The following is a 24202-nucleotide window of genomic DNA, read 5'->3' as shown; positions in this document are numbered from 1 at the left end:
CCAAGTGAGCATATATGGTATGGAGTTTCCAAGAGACTCCTTTTTTCTGTGGTATGTGACTATGCTGAGAAGTCATGGGACTTCATTATTAATTAGATGTTTACCAAAAAAATTACAGAAAGAATGGGGTCGACTACACTCTGCAAACCATCTCTCTGCTAAATCATATCGATACATGTGTGATTTGAATAGGTCATTTTATACAAAGCAACAGTGAGAGGGAGTGTTTATCTAGTACTTTTGTTTCACCGCTAAGTGCTCAGGCAGCTTCTCTGGACCCTCCAGTTGACCTCCTCTGTTGGGAAAGAGGATTCATTTTATCAATTGGCCCTAAGACATGAGAGGGTTGGGATTTGCCAAAGGCTCTACAAAAGACAAACATAAGTGTATGGTTTTCTTACTTCAGTAATACATAGGATTCTAGGTATTCTGGTGCCCCTATCAAGGGCACTTCTTAGTCTTTGGTGTAGGAAGTAAACAGGCATGACAAGAATGTGCCTGTGCCTCCAAGATGCCTTTCTAAGAGACAAGCCAGCAATTGGGAAGTAGAAGAATTAGCCCTGTTTTGCAGCAAAAAACATAGCGAGTGCTTTATCCAGGGCAGCACAAGAAGTTTGAGGCAGAACTGGGAAAGGCATCAATAACATCTAGTAGTTTAGCTCATCCCGCATGGTTTTGTGTGAGGCCATCCTGCTTTGTGTGACTTGTACTGCAACACCGTGTAGGTCCCTGCTGTCTGGCTCCTTTCTCTGACAGGGTGTGCTTTGCAGAATAACGCACATCTTCTGCGGATCAGCTCAGAATTGCCCAGCATCAGGCGATTCTCTGAGCCTGAGATTTGATTGCAGTGATTACATTCAAACTCCTGAGTTTGCATGGTTTGGCATTGGTTCTGCAGGCAGGATGAAAGCACATCCGTCCCTTTCGGATCACAGGCTTGTATCACAACGTGTGGCTGACAGGGAGGGCAGGATCCATACTACCACACATTTCCTCTCTGGGTGGCCTACATCTACTTTGAGTTCACCACCTCAAACAGTGGAAACAGGGGCACTTCCAGAGGCCAATCCAGCCCATCCTGAGATAGAAATCTAAAGGTAGGTGGTTTGACTTGGAGGTCTCTTAACCTCAGAGACAGTCCAAAAGAATAATTTTGACTAGACTAGCTTAAACTAACAAGGCAGCCAAAGATGAGGAAAATAATCCCATCCACAGTGTGCACAGGAAAGCCAAAGAAATATTTACACATCATTGCCTGTGCTAGATGCTCTTATCCTGAATCCAGCTTTCCAGCTGATGTAAATCCAGATGACGTAAATCATGACTCTATGGACATAAACTAGCCAAAAGAGTGGCCAAAAGTTTCTATGCTAGTACCAGTTGTTTTCCAAGCTTGGCATATTTCTTAAGAATTGTGTTGAAATGTTATTTAAATTAAAAGGGAAATGGCTTGTTGCTAGTTTAGATTTCTATTAAAAAAATATCTGACCTAAAAGGTGCTATAAGCTTTATAGGCGGGAATAAGTGTGTTGAGAACAGTTGAAAATGCCAGCTCCTTCCAGACTTAAAAATCTCTATGAATGCAACATTCCTAGTTAAACACAAATATCTACCACGTAGAGCAACAACTCCAAATGAAAATGTGTTCTCTGTATCAAAGAGAGCTCTGTTAAAGAATGTATTAACCAAAGGCCAAATCTCTTCATTCATAATGAAGCTGATAGCAAAAATTTCATCAATTAAATGGAGGAAGCATAGTAAGATCAAGTGGCTGGGGTGGGGAGTGATTTGGGGGTGTATTGGGGGAAGGCTGCAGCCATGCCTGTGTCTACTTCACAGCTTCTTAATAATATTATTTGTATTATTTGAAGTTTTCTGGATGTTTATTAAATTGGAGTTGAGTTTGGAAGAAAGAGGAGGAAGGTTAACAGACTGACACAGAAATATGCGAATAGAGGGGTCAGTGAAGAAGAAACAGTAAGGACTCTAATAGTAAAATAAACACTTTTAATCTTCTCACCTTTCATGATTGGAGATGCTGAAGTGTTCTGTATGTGGCCTGGATGGAGAAGACAACAGGTAACCAGCATGCAGTGTACCCGCAGGAAACAGAGCAGATTGTCCTACAGGTTACAGGACAACTCTTTAATCTTACAAGTCTAAACTGACCTCTTTATCCAATGCTGTGATTTTATTTCCACATATTAATGGGATTTTAAGGTCAGTGGGGAGTATGATGAACATCTTGTCTGAACTCTTGCAACAACAGCCAAAGGATTCAACCCCGTAACTCCTGCCAATAGCCTCTAATTGAGCAACAGCCTCTTTGAGAAAGTTGTCAGATTATTGCAATAACTGATGTTAGAGAGGAAGAAGTTCCTTTGAGTAGACAAAATCTTATCTATCACGTTCTGATGTTTATCCAGGGCTTAACATTGTGAGGGAATGATCAGCACAGCTGGTAAAAAGCAACTCTGTACTTCACCTACTGTTGTATATTCAGCCAGTATATTCATCAGGCTGGAGCTCCAGTCTGCGGAGTGTCTCCCCCCAGCTTCAGTACTGGCCAACTCACTTAATGCTGCCCCAGAAACATATTGAGTCTCTGACATATATAGGTCTTAAGGAGGCAAGGATAAAATTCCCAGTATAAAGAGAAAAGTAATACACCAAATGTTATGAATACAAGGTGAGCCATACAAAGTGACACCAGAAACCCAGGTCACTTGCATTTTTTTGTGTGTTTTGATTTTCCTCACTGTTGCACTAAATGCTGGTGCAGTAACACCAGTAACACAAGAAGGGCAATTCCTAGCAGCAGAGCAGCTCCATACATCAAGCTGTCTAAGTACCTGGAGACAGATGCCTACTGTTTATTTAGCAGCATGATGAAGTGATTCGATTCAGAGTAGCAATATGCTGGTGTGGAGGATGGAGGGAGTTGTGAAATGTTTTCTTTTAATTTATTTGGTGGCAGGTGAACCTGGTAAGAACCAATTTATAAATTCTGCAGGTATACAATCTGTTTTTGTCATCTGGACAACTAAAAAGCATAAATATAGAATAACGCTATTCCGACAGTGAATTATACTTCCTTTGCCATTACTCTGAGCAGTTGTGGAGCCCAAGAGCTTTGCTGACATGAGAGAGTTATACAGATCCCCCAAAGTAGTACAGTCATCTACTGTTACCAGGAAGCACATGATTTTCTTTTTTCCCTTTGGTTCAATATATGTTACAATCTTTTAGTTGAAAAAAACTAGAAAAAGACAAAGGAGAGGAGAAATATAGTCCTTGTCTTTAGATGGATTTCAACATATTCTGGGAGCGCACAAGGTAAAAACTTTCAACTGGCCTAAGCATCCACAAGTTCCTTGTAGGACTTTCTAACTTTTGTTTCAACTCCCTTTAAGTTTTTTGGGGACAAGGTATACCATTGCTTCATCTGTTGCTTTTCTCCATCATTTTGTGAGAATTTTTCACCTCTCTCAATATGTTGAACCTTTTATGGCCCCTTGATGATAGTATTTTAGCTCATCGCTGTCTTCATCTTCATTTCATATGAACAGGAGGTCGAAGAGAAGGAGGTAACTAGTGTGGAGTCGCTCAGGAAACCTCACCCAGCAAGGTGCTGGATCTGTCCTTTGCAAGTGCCCTAACAAAAGAAGCTCCCTTATTTCTGTTCACCCCATGTTCAATAAGATAATGGAAACCACACAATTTGTGCAGTTTCTTTCTCCTCAAAGATATAATAAGCCAAAGAGGAAAAAGCATGTCCCAGTAGATCTGTGAGACAGATCACTGCTAAGCAGAAGATATAGCCACAACAAAATGTTGATTTCTGAGGTGCTTCAGTGCTCCAACTAGTATTTTACATTGATTATATGCCAAGTCATTATTTAGGCAAACTAGATAATCTGCATTGCAACTTCAAATGGTAGAATCACCGAGGCACCTGCTCCATGTTTGTCTGATGGAATAGAGACACTTGATATGACTAAAAGAAGAAAAGAGATGTTGGCCTCAGATACTGGCCATCCCTGGAGCATGTGTTTGAGCATAGCGTGAGACTATGATAAGAGCCACCACAACTCACTCTGTGGGCTGTGCAAGAGGGAAGGATTTAATCAGGTTTTTCTGCCTTCTCCAACAGATGTGTTGACAATCCATAAGCGTATGGCTCTCATTCGCAGGAGTTATTTGCCCCCAAGAGCCTTAATGTAATTTTCAGGCAGCTTCCTAGCCCCCATTTCTCTCATTTCTTAAATATATGTGTTTCCTCAAGAGAAAAGGGTAATAATCCTCTGAAACAGAAATGGATGGAATTCAGCCCAGTCTAAACCAATCAGATTTTTCAGATCTGAGGTTTATATACTTCATTTAAATGATCTGCTAATGAACATGAGCAGAAACACGGAGCAGTGTTGGTCACAGGGAATTCACTGACATTCATTCACTTTTATTTTTTTCTCTCTTCTCTGTTGGTGCCCACATTATCTGACAAAAGTGGTTTTTTACTTGGGTTTTTTTTATTACTCTTTTTTTAAATCAAAGACATTATTGGCTTCTTATTGCTTTGTGGAGAGAGATTGAATAATCAAAGCTGCTTCTATCTGCAACGTATAGAATTATTCAAGTTAACATTGCAGATGGTAGAGAAGTGGGGACAAGGAATGCCTCACAGAGTCTGGAACTCTCTCCTCACCCACACCAAGAGAGTCTTTTTTACTTTGAGGCCTCATGAGTGTGAAGGCTTCTCTTTGGTGGGTCTTGAGGTTGTAAAAGTGGGTTATTTGTAGCTTAGAGCTTTGAGGTTTACCCACAGGGCAAAAAAGTTGCTTCCTACTTTCCTTACTGGATCCTGCCAATTGCCGAGACTTCATTTTCTTGAGGGTTCACTGAGTAATCTGATGTGTTTGACAGCTCAAAAGAGCATCAAGATAAAAGCAATCTTAACCATTTCACAGCTAGGGAATGAATAGGAGAAAAAAAGCATGGTGTAGACATGATGTGCCTCTGGTAAATTATCAACAAAACTCTGACTTTAAATGCTCACTTTTCAGAAGATAATGCAACTTTTTAAAGGAAAAGAAAGGAAGTCGTTATGATTGATGCACTAAAGTAGGGCTCAGGAGACAAGCTAAAAACCTAATTGCTTCCCCGGCATTTATGAGTGCGATTCAGCTGGTACAACTTTACCTACCTGTAAGTGTTTAATCTACACTGGTTATTCAAGATCCTTCTATGAGAGAGATATGTATTTCTATTTCATCCAGCCTGTCCTAAATGATAGCTCTTTCTAAGGTTCTTTATCACTTTCCTATGACAAGAGACTGAGTCTCTTTCTCTTCCTAAATATGTGGTTTAGATGGATCCATCTCATCTGCCTTCATCATTCCCTTGGCATTGTAGCAGCAAGGACCTTTTCTCCCCCTGAGCCTCAGCTTCCCTTCTGGCAGAGCTTTTGGGATGCATATAGTATCATTTATGGGTGCATATACATGACTAATTTTGTACAAAGGCCTGGCTAAAAGCCTGCAATAAAATGGATTGTAGTTACATTTTGTATTTGGTGGGTCATTCTTCTTTTTGTAAACTTCAAGGCTTTAAATAATGTTCATACAGTGTCCTAAAGAAGAGCCATAATGGCATAGTGTTTCACTTAAAATAATCAAAATTTCTCTTAGAACATTTGGGCCCCAGAACAGAAAGCTGTTGAATGATAAAACTACAAAGTAATTTTATCCTTTTTCAATAACAGAATTTTAAATGTGACAAAATCTCAACAGCCTGGTTAGTTGGTCAGCCTGGGATGCTCAGTTTGATTGACAAGCTTTTGAGAAAGTGACTGATCCCATACTTACTGTTTCTGCATTATGTTTGCAAATAATAGCACAATGCTGAATTTTGGGATCCAGTCTTTGCAGTTCAAGGCTTATCAACAATCATACTATTAATATCTTGAACAAAGTTGGTCTATTGGTCTCATTTGCTGTTTTTCTTGTGAGTAGCTCTACTGTTGTGCTCAGCATTATTGTAAGCTGGTTTGTGATCAAAATAAAGGAAAATATGGCCTTAATTTTGCCTTGCTCTTTTTTCCTTTCAGTGGCTGCATCAACTGCTAATTCCACAGCTGGTGCGGCCATGAATTCTTTGACTTCTCTGGGTACTCTCCAAGGACTGGCTGGAGCCACTGTTGGACTGAATAATATTAATGCACTAGCAGGTACCGTAAACAGTGAGTATTTATTGCTGTGGTGGACAGCCTTCCCCAATAATCATGCCACAAAAGCTATTAATTGTAAGGCAATGATATGATTATTTTTAATCTATACATGAAATAAGGGCGTCAAGTTGATCTAGTTCCATTCGTGGTTCGTATGCAGTTCTGGAGCCTTTTAGTTTCACATAGGTTGCTCTGCAAAGTGAAGTCCCTTGGGACAAAGACTGCTTTTCTTGCAGGACATATGGAAGGTAAAAGAAACATCACCAAGGATTTGGGTTATCTAATCTATGTTATAGGAGAGGCTCCTTTTTCATTTAGGGAGGCTGACAACAGGTATATCATCCCCATGTACAAAACCTCACTCAGAAATGTAGTGATAAGAAAGATGTTTGCCATGGAGGTAGTCCTTTTAAAAAGTCTGTAGGAATTATCAAATTGACTTGAGAGCAACATACTTTAAAAATGAAGGCAAGTCTTTGGCTTTTAATTGACAAGTATAAGAGAATAATGTAGTCAGTCACCTGTAATACCAGAGCATGCACATCTATCCTCTGCCATCTTAATCAAACCCTGGCATCTCCAGCTAAGTAGATGCTGGTAGTTGTTAGAACATTCTTCCTTGTTTTTAGCCTTGGACAAGATTTTCCTGAAGAAGAAGGATTTATTTTTTTTATTGTTTCTGCCATGATGACTTCACCTTTGCCTGCAATGGAAGAGATTTGTCCAGCTGCATTTTCCCCCTCCCTTTTTTTTTTTTTTTTTTAGCTGCTGTTGCTCCTTGCATTTCCTTTTGCAATGCAAGGAATCTATTTGGTCATTGCCAGTCCATGACCCTTCATAATGTATCCCCAGGAATGGATGTCCTCCTCAGTATCTCTTGCTCACTCTGGTGCTCTGCATGATGTCCTTTTTGTCACTGTTACTTGGCTGCTCACTTGATCTTTTTGTTCTGTGGTCTCTGGTTGTCATTGTTGGGAGCTGGGAAGGAAGGGGCTAGTGGATGTCCATGTAGCAATGTTAAGTGGTTGCATGGGGTCTTGTGTAAAACAGGTCTTGCTTCTGGCAAGGACATGCATATTTCACACAAACAACCTCATAGTAAATATGACTCAAGAACAACTTAAGAAAAGTAAGTATTAGGTCCCAAAATGGCAGATGTTATTTTCCTTTCTCATTATTACATTAAAATTTAAGAAAACCACTGAAAATGGCATGCATGAAAAGCTAACATCTCCGCTCATGAGCTCTCGTACTAAGAGAGCTACCCTGTCTTAAGTAAGCAATCATTAAATGTCCTTTCCTGGTAAACAGTTATTGTGCTTTACTTGGTTTAGAAGAAGTCACAATACCAAAAGTGGAGTATGGCATCCCACTCCTTCCCTCCCACAAGTGCTAAGAACCCAGGCACACTGGAGCACTCCAAGATAACGTCCCCTTCATCAAGACCGAGGAAGAATGAATTACCTTGCTCTTGACTTTGCGTGGGAGCCCTCATGTTGCACTTCTTTTAACACCTCTCACTAGGCTAAAAGCAAAAAGTTTACGTTTTCTCAGCAAGTATTTTGAGGTGATATATTTGCAAACTTATCTGCATGTGTCATTTGGAGTATTAATGACGTATTCACAACCTAGGACCAAATTTCAGCTTGTTTTGAGCCACCATTACTTCTATGGTCTTGTGCCAACAGTAGCTTCAGTCCCGAATCTCCTTCATGGATGTTTTTATGGACACAAAGAGTTTGTGTGCCTAGAATATCTGTATGTGTATAGCACTTACAAAATGTATGTGGGTATGTCTGTCTATGTATGAGAGAGATCTAAAGAGGGGAAACTGCTTCCCCACCACAACGGTGCTGTGGCACTGTTTCTTTCAAAAGTGTTACATGTATTACCCGTTTCAGGTACTTGTGATGCCAATGAGAGCGAAGCATCATTCAAATTACAACCTGCCCTGCCTGTTTTAATGACGAGCCAGTGCTTTGCCTATTGACCATGTCTGATCCAGTTGCTCACACTCAAACCTGCGGAGGATTTTGCCTTCGGGAAACCTCACGTTCAATGACTCTGGTGTTTCACGTTATGCCATGGTCATAAGCACTCCAGTAAAAACATTCAAATGCCATTTGGTCATGGAGGTTCCTGATGTAATTGTGCAGATAAGTTGGAACTGAGTGACATGCTTCTAATTGGGGAATTAACAAGGGTGATCCAAAGCACAAGTTGAGCAGACCTTAACCCAAAAACGAATCAGAAGGTGGCACTGGGCTTGGGCATTGATTTACACATGTTGGAAGAGGTACTATTCTGTTGAAACCATGTCCTGCTCTGTGTGTGAGAATCACAAGGAGAATCTCTTCCAGGCTGAGCAAACTGGGAGACTTTTATCTGTTTTCTGGATCCTGACTGGGTCCATTAAAAAGAAGTTGGGCTATGGAGACTGATAGTGCTCTCATTGTAGAGAAGTATTGTAGAAAGATTTCTAGAGGCCTTAAAAATTAAAGAAAGCGGAGTATGGTAAGTTTAACTGTCTCTAAGGGTTTCGCAACAGTTGTACATACATTTGGGGATTCAGCCAGTCTTCCCTCAGTTGTGCTTGAAGCATCCAAAACCTTAAATGACAAAACATTAGACTGTCTCCTTTGGGCACATAAATTTAAATAATGCAACTAACAAAAATAATTATGACTAATGAGGAAAAATGAATGAAGAGAGAGGAAGAGGTTCTTTGCAATTAAGAAAAAACACTGTGGATTTAGGATACTGGGCAGCTATGACACAGTATTTGTGTGTGAACGCAAGGCAATCACTTAGCCTTTCTGCCCCCATATTTACATCTGTAAAATGGAGATAAAACTATTCGTGACAGATTTGAAGGTGCTTGGAAAGCACTTTAAGAGACCTTTGGACTTGCCAAGCATTGTCACTTCTGTTTTATGTAGAGTAACTCAAAAAAGTGGAAGGCCGTAGATGAAAGACTCCAAAAGGTTATTTCACAGAAGTGAGGAAGGGACCAAAGTTCAATATCAGACTGAGGTGCATTGGTAGAGATAATAAAGAGATGGCAGAGATGTGTAATTGCAGCTGGACCTTGTAGATTTCATAAAAATGTAAAAAGAAAGAATAGAAAAAATGTCAAGAGCTTTCTGCAGGTCTGTTTTGCTCAGGAGGGAAGCGTACTTAGACATGTGCGCTGCAGTAGCAGTGCCCTTCCCAGAAGCAGCACGGAGAGCCGGGGCTGCCGGGCTGCTTGCTAATCTGAAATCATTTGGTGGGAAAGGGCTATTGATTCTGGGTGAAAGAAGGGGGAGGGTGCTGCCCACTGCAACACAAAGCATGTTTATCTAATAGGCTGATGACTCACAAAAGATAACATGTTATCCTAATGCTTCCTCTATTATCAAGTTATTGGAACACTATAATAAAAGGAGAGATACAAGCTGCTTTATCAGGAGCCTTTACCTGAACCAGTGCTGTGTGTACACCCATGCAGGCAATGACACAGACCTAAGTACAAAAACATCAGAGCAGGTTAAGGTCAGGCTCAGGATCAGATGATGATGATGGTGGTGATGACGATGATGATGGTGATGATGACAACGAAGAATCTTAATTTTCCAAGCTTTCCTGCCTTTTAGATATATTGCTTCACAAGTTATCCTGGTTTGCAAGTTTTTGTGTTATAACTGGAACCATTATACAACAAATACCTGGCTCTCCTGTGCTCTGACAGAGGCTTTTTGTTCAAAGTAGTGGCAGCCAGTGCCTCCTGTCAGGATACAGCGATGCTCTGAAGGGGGGTGGAGGGGAAGAGAAATCTTTAAAGTGCAAGACATTTTATTAAGGAAAGGCTAAGAATATCACATCTCTGTCAAGTGTTTAGTCACACAAATTATAGTAATATCAAAAGGTATAATTTATGCAGCACAATTCTCTTAATTGGCACAGACTCTGGTGGAGCCAGAAAGGTGCCACTTGAGCAATTGTCCTGATTATCAGAGACTCATAGGAATACACTTTTCAAATCTACATAAGAGATGGAAGAAAACTAGTAGGTCAGCATCTTTATCCTCCTCTGTCAATGCAGGATAATTCCCTGCAGTATTCTTTCTATCTCTAAATTACTCATGTGATAAGGTTTATGCCACTTCCCTTGAAGATTGTTTCCCAGTCTAATAGATTTCATTGTTAATTCACTATAAAGTGTCCTCTGCTTAATTTCCTCACTTTTCTCCCATTTACATATAACCCCTTATTATTGCTCTGAAATTAAGCTCTTTCCTTCTTTTCAATGTTCATACCTTTTGGGTCTTAATATGGCTCCACCAGTCACCACTTCAACCATCATTTTACCAAGCAAAACACTAAACAGTCAATGTCTAAGAAATGGTCACTGGTGGTTCTGGGTGCCCCATTTTTCTGGTGACTAATCTGCGGTACCCCAGGGGGCCTGATTAAGCCCTTTTAAGATGTTTGTGAGCTGTTCACCTAAAAACTGGAGAGCATGGGATAACTAGTTGTGCAGAAAACATGGCCTAACCCTCAGTCCTGATGAGCACTTACTGCGCCAGGTGACACAAGTGCAGGCAATGAGCAGGGCTCTGAACTCTGCCACCCCTTCAACTGCCAAAAAGACTGTAGCTCTAACAGAAAATTCACATTTTCTGGGATTTCTGAAAAAAATAAGTGTTAACACTGTTAACATCAACGTGGCTCATTTAGGAACCATAATGAGGAACAGAAGCAACGGAGAGATGCTGTAGCCCAGGGATTTGTCCACCATCAAGTCAGAGCAGTAAAACTTCATTTGTAGACCACGCTGTTTGCACGGATGAGAGATGTCATTCTCCACAGAGCTAGCAATCCAGTCTGAGATTTCCTCTTTGGCAGTCATCCCAGTTAAATTAATCTGTTATTTATCAGGATGTAAAATCGCTTTAAAGAAAAAATAATTAAGCGACTCTGCTTCCAGAGAGAAGAAAGGCATTGCTAGAACCAAAGGCTTTTGTTTCTTCGTGAAAGATGCCTAGTCTGGAGGAAGCGCTTTTAGTCACTCCAGATGTGCTGTTGTTCATCTCTTCTGGAGTAGCTGGAGTAACTGGAGGAGAAGGGTGGAAGCACAGGGGATTGCAGTCCATCTTCCTATCACAAACCTAAGGGGCAAAGCCCATAGTTTTACAGAGCGTTGTTTCAAAATTGCTGTTAATCATGGTTCTCTGCTAATTCTGTATAAATGAAACGCTTCTGATATGGTGTGGTCATGGCCTGTTGCTAAAGACCCTGGCCAGAAGGAGTGGGTTTCCTCGCAGACTGCTTCATCCCAGTGGCCAGCTTGCAAGGATGCAGGTCAAATAGGTCCCACCTTCCCAGCTTCGGATACCCTCAGCAGAAGCGTGGGTGTCGAGGAGGGTGGGCAGAGAGGCTTTTAAGGAGGAGCATCCCAGCTGTCGTTCTTGCCAGTAGCAGGCTGCATGCGAGTCCGTTTTGACTGTGCAACCCTTGTGCTGAAGTGATCCTGGCGCCAAAGTCGTGTTTCTTTGTTTTCAGTCCCATTTGGTGAAGTGCCGAGCTGCATGCCCTGCCGTCGTTGTCAGTGTCATTATAAATACCAACGACTTTCGGAAAGCACTAATGAACAAGTGCAATTTCTTTTCTCTATTGTTGGGTTTTTTGTAAAGTTGCTCAAATGCTCTCAGGTATGGCGGCCCTGAACGGAGGACTCGGCGCGACAGGCTTGACGAACGGTACGGCCGGCACGATGGACGCCCTCACCCAGGCCTACTCAGGAATCCAGCAGTACGCCGCCGCCGCGCTGCCCACCCTCTACAGCCAGAGCTTGTTGCAGCAGCAGAGCGCTGCGGGCAGCCAGAAGGAAGGTAAGACCCCGCTGCCGGCGGAGCAAGCTACATACGGCCAAGTTTAATTCGTGGGTCCTGGGTTTGTTTCTTAACAAAGAACCTAATCTTTGAATTTTTTTTTTTATTTTATTTTTTTTCCCCAGTTTTCTCCTGTTTAGTGCTGTTATTTGCTTTGAGCTCTAATGGAAGTCACTGTGGTGGGTTCCCCCTGGCTAGAAGCTCTATCATTCCCCCTCCTCAGCTGGAGAGAAAATATAACAAAAGGCTCATGGGTGGAGATAAGGACAGGGAGATCACTCAGCAATTACCATCACGGGCAAAACAGACTCAACTTGGGGGAATTAATTTAATTTATTACCAATCCAATCAGAGTAGGGTAATGAGAAATTAAACTAAATCTTAAAAACACCTTCCCCCAACCTCTCCCTTCTTCCCAGGCTCAGCTCCACTCCCAATTTCTCTCCCTCCTTCCCTACAGCGGCGCAGGGGGACGGAGAATGGGAGTTGTGGTCAGTTCATCACACCTTGTCTCTGCCGCTCCTTCGTCCTCAGGGGGAGGACTCCTCACACTCTTCCCCCGCTCCAGCCTGGGGTCACTCCCACAGGAGACAGTCCTCCATTAACTTCTCCAAAGTGAGTCCTTCCCACGGGCAGCAATTCTTCATGAACTGCTTCAGCGTGGGTCCCTTCCACAGGGTGCAGTCCTTCAGGAACAGACTGCTCCAGCTTGGGTCTTCCATGGGGCCACAAGTCCTGCCAACAAACCTGCTCCAGCATGGGATCCTCTCTCCATGGGTCCACAGGTCCTGACAGGACCCTGCTTCAGCATGGGATCTCCAAGGGGTCCCAGCCTCCTTCGGGCATCCACCTGTTCTGTTGTGGGGTCCTCCACGGGCTGCAGGTGGATCTCTGCTCAACCATGGACCACCACAGGCTGCAGGGGAATCTCTGCTCCAGTGCCTGGAGCACCTCTTCCCCCTCCTTCTTCACTGACCTTGGTTTCTACATAGTTGTTTCTCTCACTCCTCTCTCCTGGTTGCTGTCACGCAGGGTTTTTTCACCCTTAACTATGTTAGCCCAGAGGTGCTACCACCATTGCTGATGGGCTCAGCCTTGCTGTCTTGGAGCCGGCTGACATTGGCTCTATTGGACATGGGGGAAGCTTCCCGCAGTTTCTTACAGAAGCCACCCCTGTACCCCCCCCGCTACCAAAACCTTGCCACACAAACCCAATACATTCATTTTTTAACGATCTGTCCTTCAAGTTATACTTTACCAGCCATCCTTTCTTATATAAAAGCATTTACCAACTACCACAATAAAAGGCACCGGTAACAAAAATCATCCCTTTATGGGTGCCATTCCCTCTTCTGGTTTCCATTTTCTGTGATAATGGAGTTAATCTGATTAGGTTTAAGGTTTTGAGTTAATGACAAGATCCGTTTTCACTTTGAGTGGTTCTTTGCTTAATTGTGGGTCTTGCGGGGAAGCAACTAAGTGAATGATTGCCCCTTCTCCCCGTGCCAACAGCAAATAAACCTCAGGAAGTTACTGCTAAGAATAAATGAATACTAATTACAAGATGTTTAGGAAAATGAGGTTACCCTTTCCCCCTCTTCCGTTCCCCTGCACACTTCCCAGGCATTTGGGGGGTTTGTTTCTGTTTTCATTGCTTTCTCTCATCTTGATTTCCAGCTGATTCTGGAAGGATAGGAAAATACTGCATGCTTTCTAAGATTGTATCTATATCGTCACTCCTGTTCTTGCCAGGGCTAAGCTTTGGAAATAAACCCAGTGTAATATCCTCAAGAGAAATTTTTTTATCCTTTTTTAAAACATCTTGTACTGTGATGGGAAGTGTTTCCTAGGAAGACAAATTTGGCATTCCCCCAGCTGGCTATTGTATACGGACACTGGAGTTAAAATGTATATTTTCTCTGAATTGTTTACTTCATTTACTGCTAACAGCTTGAATTATTTAAAGTGAAATAGGTTTTTTTAATTAGCTTGTTTCCCCTCATTTTTTCGTGTTCTCTGCATTTATTTTTTGTCTCACTCACTTTGGCCAGTGACAACAGATTATTTGATGCCAGAAAGAAATTGTTTATTTGGTGTCATTTAAAGATACATAGTGGAGGACAGTTTCATTTTTTTCTACCTATTTTAATTTTTTTCTGTTTATGAACATTTATATCAAGTGTAGGTTTAGTTTTAATTCTTATGAATTGGCAAAGTCCCTTTTAAAATAGTCTTTTTTGTTATATGTCTTGTTTCTGTTAGTAAGGGGTTAAGTTAAAGTGAGTAAATTCCATCATTGAATACTGACAACTGTGTTTTGTCTCTTAACATGATTTGTGATGGAATGGTGAAGAGTCTGAAGTGGTTGAGGATAAACAAGTATCAGAGAAAAATGCTATATAAATATTAAATGCTGAAGCACAGTGAACTGCCTCATGCATATGCTCTAAACTATTGTTTGATACATTTTTTCTTACTATTTTAAAAAACAGTACTTTCTGGATAGGATAGTTTACTTGCAGTAAGAAGAAATAAATACCAGCCGGCCAATTTTTTTCCTCTTTTTTTTTTTAACCTCCCAGAAATGTTTTTCCTTATAAAAACTTTTTTTTTTCTAATCCATTTATCCCCTCCTTTTGGGCAAACATTGCAACCTTTTCCTTCAGGCTGAGAGAGAGCAGCCAGCCTCGTTCTTCTGTATGGGAGAGGTGAGGCTTCATGACTCTGTTGTGAAAGGTACTCCATAAATCTGATGCACACTTTCCTCTTCCTCTCCAGAAAACCAAGGACATCACATCTGAGGCACGCTTAGGTTCCATTAAGCAAGAAAATACTTACACAGGTTACTCCGATGTGTTTTTCCAGAAATGTTTCTTCCCTTTATGTACCGCTTATACTCCTGGTATCTGCATGGGAAGGCGACATGTCTACCTCCATCATACATTATGTTCTCTCAGGCATCCATTGCTCATTTCCAGTATGTTATTGTAAAGGAGAGATTGATCTAGGAAAAAAAAAAATAACCTACTAGTGCTAGGATGAGTGTTTAAGCCAACAGCACTAATGATGCATATCACAAAGTTTGGCTGAAAGAAAAATATTCAAAGCACCTTTGCGTTTGCATTTTTCTTTGCAAACTCAGCTTTGTTGAAAGCCACTTTAATTTCAATCCAACTACTTTATTTTGAACTTTTTAAAAAGACTTACTTTACAAAGTTTCTTCCAGGAGACAGAGGTTCCTACGGGGAATTTGTATTTAAAAAAAAAAAAAAAAAGAAAAAAAAAAGCTGTCATTTTGAAATGAGTCAGTACAAATTTAATTCTGAGTTTCTTTCTCTCTCTGACTTCCCTGATTTCCAAATCACAACGTTTGCTTTGTCTTATCCTTTTTATTCCCATCTCCACTAGTTTCCTGCCCTGTAAGTTTACATATGTGATACTCAAATCTGAGCTCAGCTTATTGCATTTCCGTAAATTCCCACAACTAGAATTAAACCGACAGACCCATGCAGGCATTTGAAGCAGCAGAGGACTCCTGGTGCGGTTCTTGGGGTACTGTGAGAGAGTAACACATTGTGTACCTGCTTTGCTAACCTTAATTATACTGAAACACACTTGTATAAATTGAAGAGGCTGCAGTTTAACTTCTTCTGTAGTAGAGTTATCAAGTAAACAATTTTCAAGATAGGATGTTCTAAAGAGCTGCATTTCAGCTCTGTTCCTTTGATGATCCACTTGCTTTTGTTCCTTCAAAGCTGGAAAGTGAAATGCTTTCTGACCATCACCTTCAGTAAGTATTATGGAAAAATAGATTAAATATAACACTTGTAATAGCTGTTTTCATACTTTTGTTTTGTTTTGTTTTCCTAAAGGTCCAGAAGGGGCAAACCTCTTTATTTACCACCTCCCCCAGGAGTTTGGAGACCAGGACATTCTGCAGATGTTCATGCCTTTTGGAAATGTTATCTCTGCTAAAGTCTTCATTGACAAACAGACCAATCTGAGCAAGTGCTTTGGTATGTCAAATTTAATAAATCCAATAGTAAAAACCACATGCATTGTTCTGAAAAGGGGCCAGGAAAGAAAATTAACAGCAATGTGAGAAATGTCATACTGGAATCTCATTCCAAAAATAATGGACTGTTAATCCTCAAATGAGCAGGAAGATGCACAGTGAAACTAGTTCTAACTAAAAATTGGATATGAAAAAACAATAATAATCTTCCAGTCTGACATCTTGCATGAATGTGTCAAGTACATGAAACTAATTACACCCTATGTGGGGGAATGTCATTTAGTATACTATTAAACTGCCTTATTATGGATACCTAATTATTCTCTATTGTATAGCTGGGCCACTTAAAAACACTCTGTGTTTAACCCATTACTTCTACATTACAGGAATTTCTTTCTTCTGAATTAAGCACAAGATTTTGCAATTAGTGCTTGAATGGTGTGTACGTGTAGTTCAGAACACTTTACAGGCAGTTGACGTCTAGATACGCAGCTCCAGCAGCTGCGGGCGGGCTCCAGTGTATGATGGAAGGTAGCATCTCCCCTTACCTTAGGGCAGGGATGAAGGGAGCTTCACAAGATCAGTGTCAAGTTTCCCAGAGAAGACTTCAAGCTGCCAGAAAATTAGATCACAACAGAGGAGAAGATGATATGTCGGTATAAAACAAGCTCTAGGGTTGATTAAGTGGGACTGATGTCTTTTGAATAGCATAGATGCGCCAGTTCAGTGCTTTGATGGAGTGGAGTACAGAATGTAAGCAGCAGCAATCTATTAGAGCATTGGTCTAATAATTCTGGTCTTATGCAAGACGTGAGGAGGGTCTAGGAGTAGGAAAGAATCTCTTAAAGTAATTTTTATAAGGTTTACCTAAAATATTGGAGCTTCCATAAAAGTGACGATTCTTTCCCAGAGTGAAGGAACGCAACTGTGTGTATGACAAAAGAGTAATCAGTCCAGACAACCCCCTAGTTTCCAAAAATCCTTTGGACCGACAGTGTTGCTCTTTGCCCAGCACCATCTGTTAATTCTGAAGTGCCCCCATTTCAAGTGTCCCCATTAACCATAATACATGTTTCTTAGCTTGCATATCATTACTTGTTTTTTAAATCTAGATTTTGTTAAAATGTGTCTGTCTAAGGATTTGTCTACACCAGGGCCTTTCACAGGCCCCACAGCTATTGGGCTTTAACCCACCTTGAAAGGGTTTGCATTTATCTAAACAGACAGTACCCAAACACGAGGAGAATTCATCAAGTTACTCAGAAATACCTCCTGCACTGGAATTCAAGCCCTGCCACATTCTGAGTGCTTTTCACCTGAAGACAAGCCTGTAGCACACTTGGAAAGTTAATTTGGTTCAGAGAAAGGGTGTGTCAATCTTTCTGCATTTTTCCATGGTCTTTCAGTTCATTATTGAAGCATTCACCTCTTTAAGCTTTACCAAAAAATGTTCATAACTAGACTAATATATTCCAGCATGTTTTTGCAATGGGTTAAACTGGTCCCTGAGGCTGTAGCAAATTTGAAAAGTGGAATTGAAATGGACTCCCTATTGATCTGGAGCCAATTCAGTTAGTGTGTTGGGGTGACAAAATCGTTGTTGAGGTCTCCAGGAATCTTGATGAAATGTCAAATCAAGCTATATTAATTGAAACACAGCAATTGTGGTGGCTGCTGAAAGAATGTAGATCAGTTTGGGCAGGCAGCTCAATTCATCAGCTCGCTTCCCACACTTGCTTTTGTAGGTTTCATTTTACTCTACTTACCTTATTTTTACCTACTTACACATTTGTCTGGATTTATGGGACACAATTACCTAGCTCAGAGCGATGCACTGAGGCTATCTTATTTGAGGGAAACTGTCAACACCCAACAGATGGAGGAGTCCTCTGTCTTTCTGGCATTAGCCAGCTTTCACTAACATTTCAATTTCTCATTCTTCCTCCCCATATATTCTGCCACCAGTGAGAGAGTTCTGCTTAAAAAAAAAAAAAGTACTGCAGTGGCAGAGGAAGTTGAGATTCAAGTAGGTGACAACTTGGTGATGCTGCTAATCACAGGCAAAGCCAGAATTAATCCTGCTTACTTAACATACTAGCATAGTCTGTATGTACCTCCTCAGCTTTATTAGTAAGAATCCTCTATTTGTTGTTTTGGTCCCATTAAAGAGCTTTATTTTTTCTCCATCCTCCCACCCAAAAACTAGGACAGCAGTGCCTCTGAAGAACCCATTTCTCTCCCATATCATTAATGGTCATTGCTCTTGGTACAGTTTGGGTTTGAGTTTTTTCTTTGCTTGGTTTGGTCTTTTTTCCCCTTGTAATAATAACAATAATAATAATAAATGGTAATGATGTTTTGCACATTTGGTGCTTTCTACTGTGGAGGTCCTACTCTCTTGCCCAAGGGAGGAGGACGTCAAATTACAGATGAGGTCGGGCTGAACAGCAGAAAAGTGAAAAGATTGTCCCAGGCTGTCCACTGGTAGGACTGGGGAGGGAAGGTGCATTTTGAGTGAGTCGCAGGGTAGTGATATATAATGATGAATTTTCATGTACCACTGCTTCTCAAAATGAGAAATTACTTTTCTTTGCAGAAAATGGACTTTGGCATTATTTGCTTTCTTGGCCACCTCAAATGAATGCTCAAAAGCTTAAATGGTGGTGAGGATAGGACAGTCTGTTTACACCTGGGAGTGCGCTCCCATGAGTTCTCATGAGCTGTAGTTGATTCAGCAGACAAAGGGTTTCACTCTTCAAGCTTATCTCTCGCCTTTCATAAACCCTAGGATAAGAGAAATGAGAGATGTAAAAGTAAGGCAGGGGAAGGGGGACACCAGTGCATAAATGCAGTCTGCCTCATAGAAAAATTGCTACTCGAATGATTAAAAATATTTATCCTGACTATAGAGATACCTAGAGATTAAAAACAAAAATCAGAATCGTCATGACAGGGTCTTTGAAAAGTGGTAAGAAACATCATCCCATCCTTATGTAACTCGCAGTTTAAAATTCAGACAAAAAATGATGAATGGGTGCAATCAGAAAAAGATAAATAAAGGGATAGAATGCCAGATTCCTCTGTAAGCTTTATAAATGAAGGTCCTCTGAAAGGAAGAGGGTGAAAGTGTAACAGGTTAATGTAGATATAGCATTGTATAAAGAGACAAACTGGGAATCAGAATAACAACTGGATGATAAAGGCTGGTGTCACGGGTGCAGCACAGAGGTTGTATGTTTGAATGTGTGTCTGAGTCAAGGAAGCCAATGAAGAGATCTAGAATGAGGTGACTTGTGTCATACACCCCCCCTGGAAGGTAAGCATAGCCTGAGCTCATTGTTCTTCTGTCATCACTGGAGGTGTCTAAATTGGTGACATGAATGGTGGGTGGCAAAGCCACCTCCAGGTGTGCTTACTTCACTTCATTCACCATTCATAGATACCATCTAAGTGACTAGTTTAGATCAGTTGCTTAACTTTCAGGTGGCTAAAACTAGCTAAGAAGAAAAGGAACTAAGGTGATGAGAAGTTCATAGCAGAAGACTGTTATGAATGCACTTCACAAAGAGAAGGCCAGGAAAGCTGTAAGGGACAGTGCTGAATTGTCAAGGTAGGTAAGACTAGCTGCATCTCAGTTGTGAAACACTTTCCTGGAAGGTTCTACAGCTGCCTTCCAACTCATGGTAGATCTCTTTTCTACCCCTGAGGCAGTCCTGGAGATCAAGGAGCTGATGGAAGTAGAGGCAGGAGTCAGTGCTAAGACAGTGATTGGAGTCATGTGAACAGATAAGATCTCCTATAAGAAAATAGGGGAGAGGAAGAAAGGAAGAAAGTGATAATCTCCTCAGGATGTGGCAGTAATATTAAGAGGAAATGATTCAGTGGAGAAAGTGAGGAAGTGACAAGAGTTACTAAGCCCTAGGAAGGTATGGAGGAACATCTATTATCCCTTAAGGAGGTAACAAATAATCAAGCACAGAACGACATGAACAGAGCATATTGGCTTTGGCCAGGAGAAAGTCTGCAGAGAATTAAGTAAGAGGTGGTTTTGAGTGGAAGAAGCAAGAAGTTAGCCTGAATTATCAGAGAAGAGTCTTAAATTAAATAGTTTGGTGAAGTTGATTTAAGGTGAAACCATAGGGATGGTCTATGAAGGAGAACAGCTGGACAAGGACCAGATGACTTGATAAGAAGGGTTTTTTCTTTACAATGGGGAAAGTGTATCATTCTGACACTGAGGGTGGAAGAGGGCAGCAGTGCAAGATAAACAAGAGCCATAAAAGAACAGGTTAAAATGATGGTAAAAAGAGGTTATGAATCAGAAAAGTACAAAGGCACTAAGCACAAATGAAGAAAGCTAGTAGGAAAGAAGCGCTGAGAAGCCTGCGTGTTAGGACTGAAAACAAAGTGTGTGGGGTCCATGCTTTAACAGAGTGAAGGGATACGTGTTAAGGCAAATTCAAGTGGAAAGAAGAGGGAGCATTTCAAAGCAGATGCATAATAGCAGGCTGAGTACAGTAGTAATTAGCCGGAGCTGAGGCAGAGCAGCAGTTAGGCGAGCTTTGCAATTACAAGTGGGAGGCCCAGATATGAAAATGAATTTTGAGCTTCCAGAATCAGGGAGATTTGAGTCCATTATGAACAGAGCATTTTTAATCTCCCAGGGAAAAGGAAGCTGAGCCAGGCCAGCCATTCTGAATTACCCGACAAGCATTATCCCCCTAGTTAGTGCTTGCAACCGAGGAGCAGAAGATCTGGAGTTCTCATCAAGCCCTGCCGTTGTCTTTACGATGCTGCTTAATTTTGATGCTTGCATACCCCTTTGGGGACCAAGAGGCTGAATTAATTAACATTTAATGTACCTTGAGATCTTGAACTGGAAGGAACTGTGAAAATACAAAATATTAATATATTGCAACAGTTCTAGGCTAAGCCCAAGGAGATGTTTCATAGCACACAGGACCAATGCACATGAACTCACACTCAGGTGTGCAAATGCGTGTAGACATCTAAGTTGGGGGGGAGTTGTTTCTGTAACCGGGCTTTCTGTTTCAGCTTCACATCTGCAGACTGGCCTAATAGTTTTTCCTAATAGACCGGGAGGTATGTAGATATTGCACTGAAAAGTGTCACTGTAATAAAAATCTTCAGTCTCTAAGGTAGGTAGATAAATAATGGGTTGGAAACTGCATTGCACCAAACCTGGCCAACTGCAGCCCAGCTAGTAAAGAAATATTACGAAGGTAAAGGGGGAGGCAAAGGAAGCGGGAGAGGAAATGGGATACGAAGTGTGATCAAAGAACTAACTGAAAGCGGGGTAAATGTGTCAAATAAATAGTGATAATGAAATCCTAACGAAAAGCCTTCTGACATTTGTTCTAACCTATAGTTCGCTTTCTCTCCCGCCTCCGTTCTGTGTCTCGTAGGTTTTGTTAGCTATGACAATCCAGTCTCTGCACAAGCTGCTATCCAGGCTATGAACGGCTTTCAGATTGGCATGAAACGCTTGAAGGTTCAGCTGAAACGCTCCAAAAATGACAGCAAACCTTACTGATCTTAACCCCAGATGCTTACTGGTCTTATTTTAGCTTTCTTAGGGTAAGTCCCATGAGCAAACCTGTCCTCTGCAGGGGGGTTAAGAAAGAACATAGAGCCAACCTTCACCAAGAGACAGTTATTTTTACAGTTACCACTTCCATTTTCCCCACTTGTCCTTATTACACTTGGCTCCCATTTCCTTGCCAAGTAATTACCGAGTTGTGTTACTGTATTTTGTTTTGCAGCATAATTTATCTCCTTTTTAAAACAAAAATAAACGTCTTGAAATTCAAAGCAACACACACACACACACACACATACAAAAAAAAAATATGTGCAATTTAACTCTGTGAACCCTGGTGCCATTAGCACACAATAAAAGTTGTTTTCTATGGATGGATCATATTTTACCAGGGTGGCACCAGCAGTTTATAGGTTAAACAAAATGGCCTCATGCCAGTTGAAGCACTTATTTTGCAACAAAAATTGAAACAAGTCTTTCCACTACATCAAATTGTTTTTTGAGAAGATTTGATTATTTTTTTTTGGTTCAAATCAACGTATTGTTATATATTAATCTGATTTTACACTGGTCGTCTTTATATTTCACTTTTTTTTAAGTTCTTGTTTTTTTGGAAAGGATTAATGTAAAAAAGATTTAGAGATCTGTTTCTAAAGCTACAGGGTTTAAAATAAAAAAAAATAAAATAAAATGAGTGACAATACTTGATGTTTCTTGAGAGATAAATTTAATAATAATAAAAAAAGAAAGCCACAGGCCTGTAAATTTTATTTGTAAAAAGCATTTCTATTTTTATACAAAATTTTTACTGCCTCAGAAATAATGGAAGTTATTTATTGCCTATTGTTAACTTATTGGATACCTAAAGAGCAGCTCTCTATGCTAGCTAGATCCTTTGAAGTAGTCTCTAGAGTAATTGTGCCAGGAATGGGCGCTTTTTCACTGTTGAACCCTACACCCTTTACAGTTCATGCTTTTATCCTCTTGTTTGTATTTGTCTGGTTATTTTGTTCGTAGTTTCCATTATCTAGTTTAAAGTTCAGTTGTCTGACCCCCTTTTTTCCCCCTCCCCGTACCTTTCTGTTACATTTGTAGAAACTGGTTCTTTCCTCTCTTTTTCTCCCCAAAGAGGAATCCATTCTCTCTGACTCCTTTCAGATGGATTCTTTTGGGGTTCCATTGTGCTCTTGTTGACAAGTATTGTAAGTTAATGCAAATTATGTGAACGGCTCATAGACTCTACTGATAAAAGATTTGCATTAGTTTTCTCCTGCACCCATAAAAGTGATTTCGTTTGTGCTGCATAGATTCTGTGTAACTTTTTTTCCTCTTCCTTGTTTTTTCCCTAGACATCTCCATGCCCGTTAGCCCATCGTTTGCCTAGCATGTCCCTGTGGCGTCTCAAAAAAAAAAAAAGTTTCATCGTCCCGTCATTGTTTCTGATGTCTTTCTGACCTCACATCATATTTGGTTCTCCTACTGACCTTTGATCTAGTTTGACCTTTGAAATTTGCATGTGACCTCATCTAGCTATGAATTCTGGGAAGTCAATGTGAAAAAACATTGCTGCATTCATGCAAGACTGAAATTTATTATTAGATAAATTAATGATAGGATTTAAAAACAACCTGTGGCAAAATGTTTTTTCTTTCTTTCCTTTTTTTTTGGTTTTCTTTTTTCCTTTGGGTTCTTTTTTTTTGGTTTGGATTTTTTGTTTGGTTTGGTTTGGTTGTTGTTTTTTTTTTCATTTCGTAAAAAAAAAATAAAAAAAAAAAACAGACTTGAAAGTATTATACAGGGATTGGCATTCTGCCTGGTCACTGGTGACAATAGCAATATGTGTCCAGAGGCACAGAATGTTGGTTTCTAACAGACTACTTCCAAAACAGTTTGAGAAATAAAACTGTCTGATTTTAAGTCTCTAGAGGTCTGTAATAGTTTTTACATTTTTCAGGCAGTGTAAAGTTTTTTGATAAGGCCATTTTAGGTGGCTCACTTTCTCATTAAAGTATATATATAGAACCACTTTTTGTAGATTAGTATAAGAAAATATTTACCCTGTTTTAGGGCAAATGCTACCTACTTGTGTCACCTTTTGCTGAACTGACTCACAGTTAGACAATCCATGGTTTAATGCACATGAAATTACCTATATTTTATACTGTTTCAATGTACAGAAGAAAGGTTACTGTAAAATGTGTTACGTTGGTGCTTCTGTGAATTAAGTTGTGGTTTCATCATGAGTCTTATGGTCTTAAGTGTTCTATGTTTATAAAAGACGAGTTTGAAATTGGTTTACTTGAACAACAAGAACAAAAACAAGATTCAAAAAAAAAAAAACAAAAAAAAGACAAAAAAAAAAGTTGTTTGCTTAAAAAAATGAATTTCATGTGAAAAATGAAAAAATATTCCAGAATAAGTTTGTGTTGGCTTGTGACGCATTGATGTCATTTTTTTATTGTGAACAATTTAGATGTGTTTGTGTTCAGCAAAATGTGATCGGTTTTTCTTTTAAAGAAAAAAAAAAT

General features: G+C 40.3%; 1 protein-coding gene across 1 annotated transcript in view; it reads left to right on the top strand.

Moving 5' to 3' along the window:
- Positions 1-24001, top strand: part of CELF2 (CUGBP Elav-like family member 2) — a 244805-nt gene extending 220804 nt beyond the window's left edge. The window contains exons 10-14 of the mRNA XM_074144550.1: positions 6107-6226; positions 11902-12099; positions 15972-16115; positions 21541-21712; positions 23024-24001. Coding sequence (XP_074000651.1) covers positions 6107-6226; positions 11902-12099; positions 15972-16115; positions 21541-21668 — 590 coding nt within the window. The 3' untranslated portion in view covers positions 21669-21712; positions 23024-24001. The remainder of the gene's footprint in view (positions 1-6106; positions 6227-11901; positions 12100-15971; positions 16116-21540; positions 21713-23023) is intronic.
- The last annotated feature ends 201 nt before the right edge of the window (positions 24002-24202 follow it).

Source organism: Numenius arquata, chromosome 2 (assembly GCF_964106895.1).
Source record: "Numenius arquata chromosome 2, bNumArq3.hap1.1, whole genome shotgun sequence".
Lineage (NCBI taxonomy): Eukaryota > Metazoa > Chordata > Aves > Charadriiformes > Scolopacidae > Numenius > Numenius arquata.
This window is presented reverse-complemented; position numbering and strand designations above follow the sequence as displayed.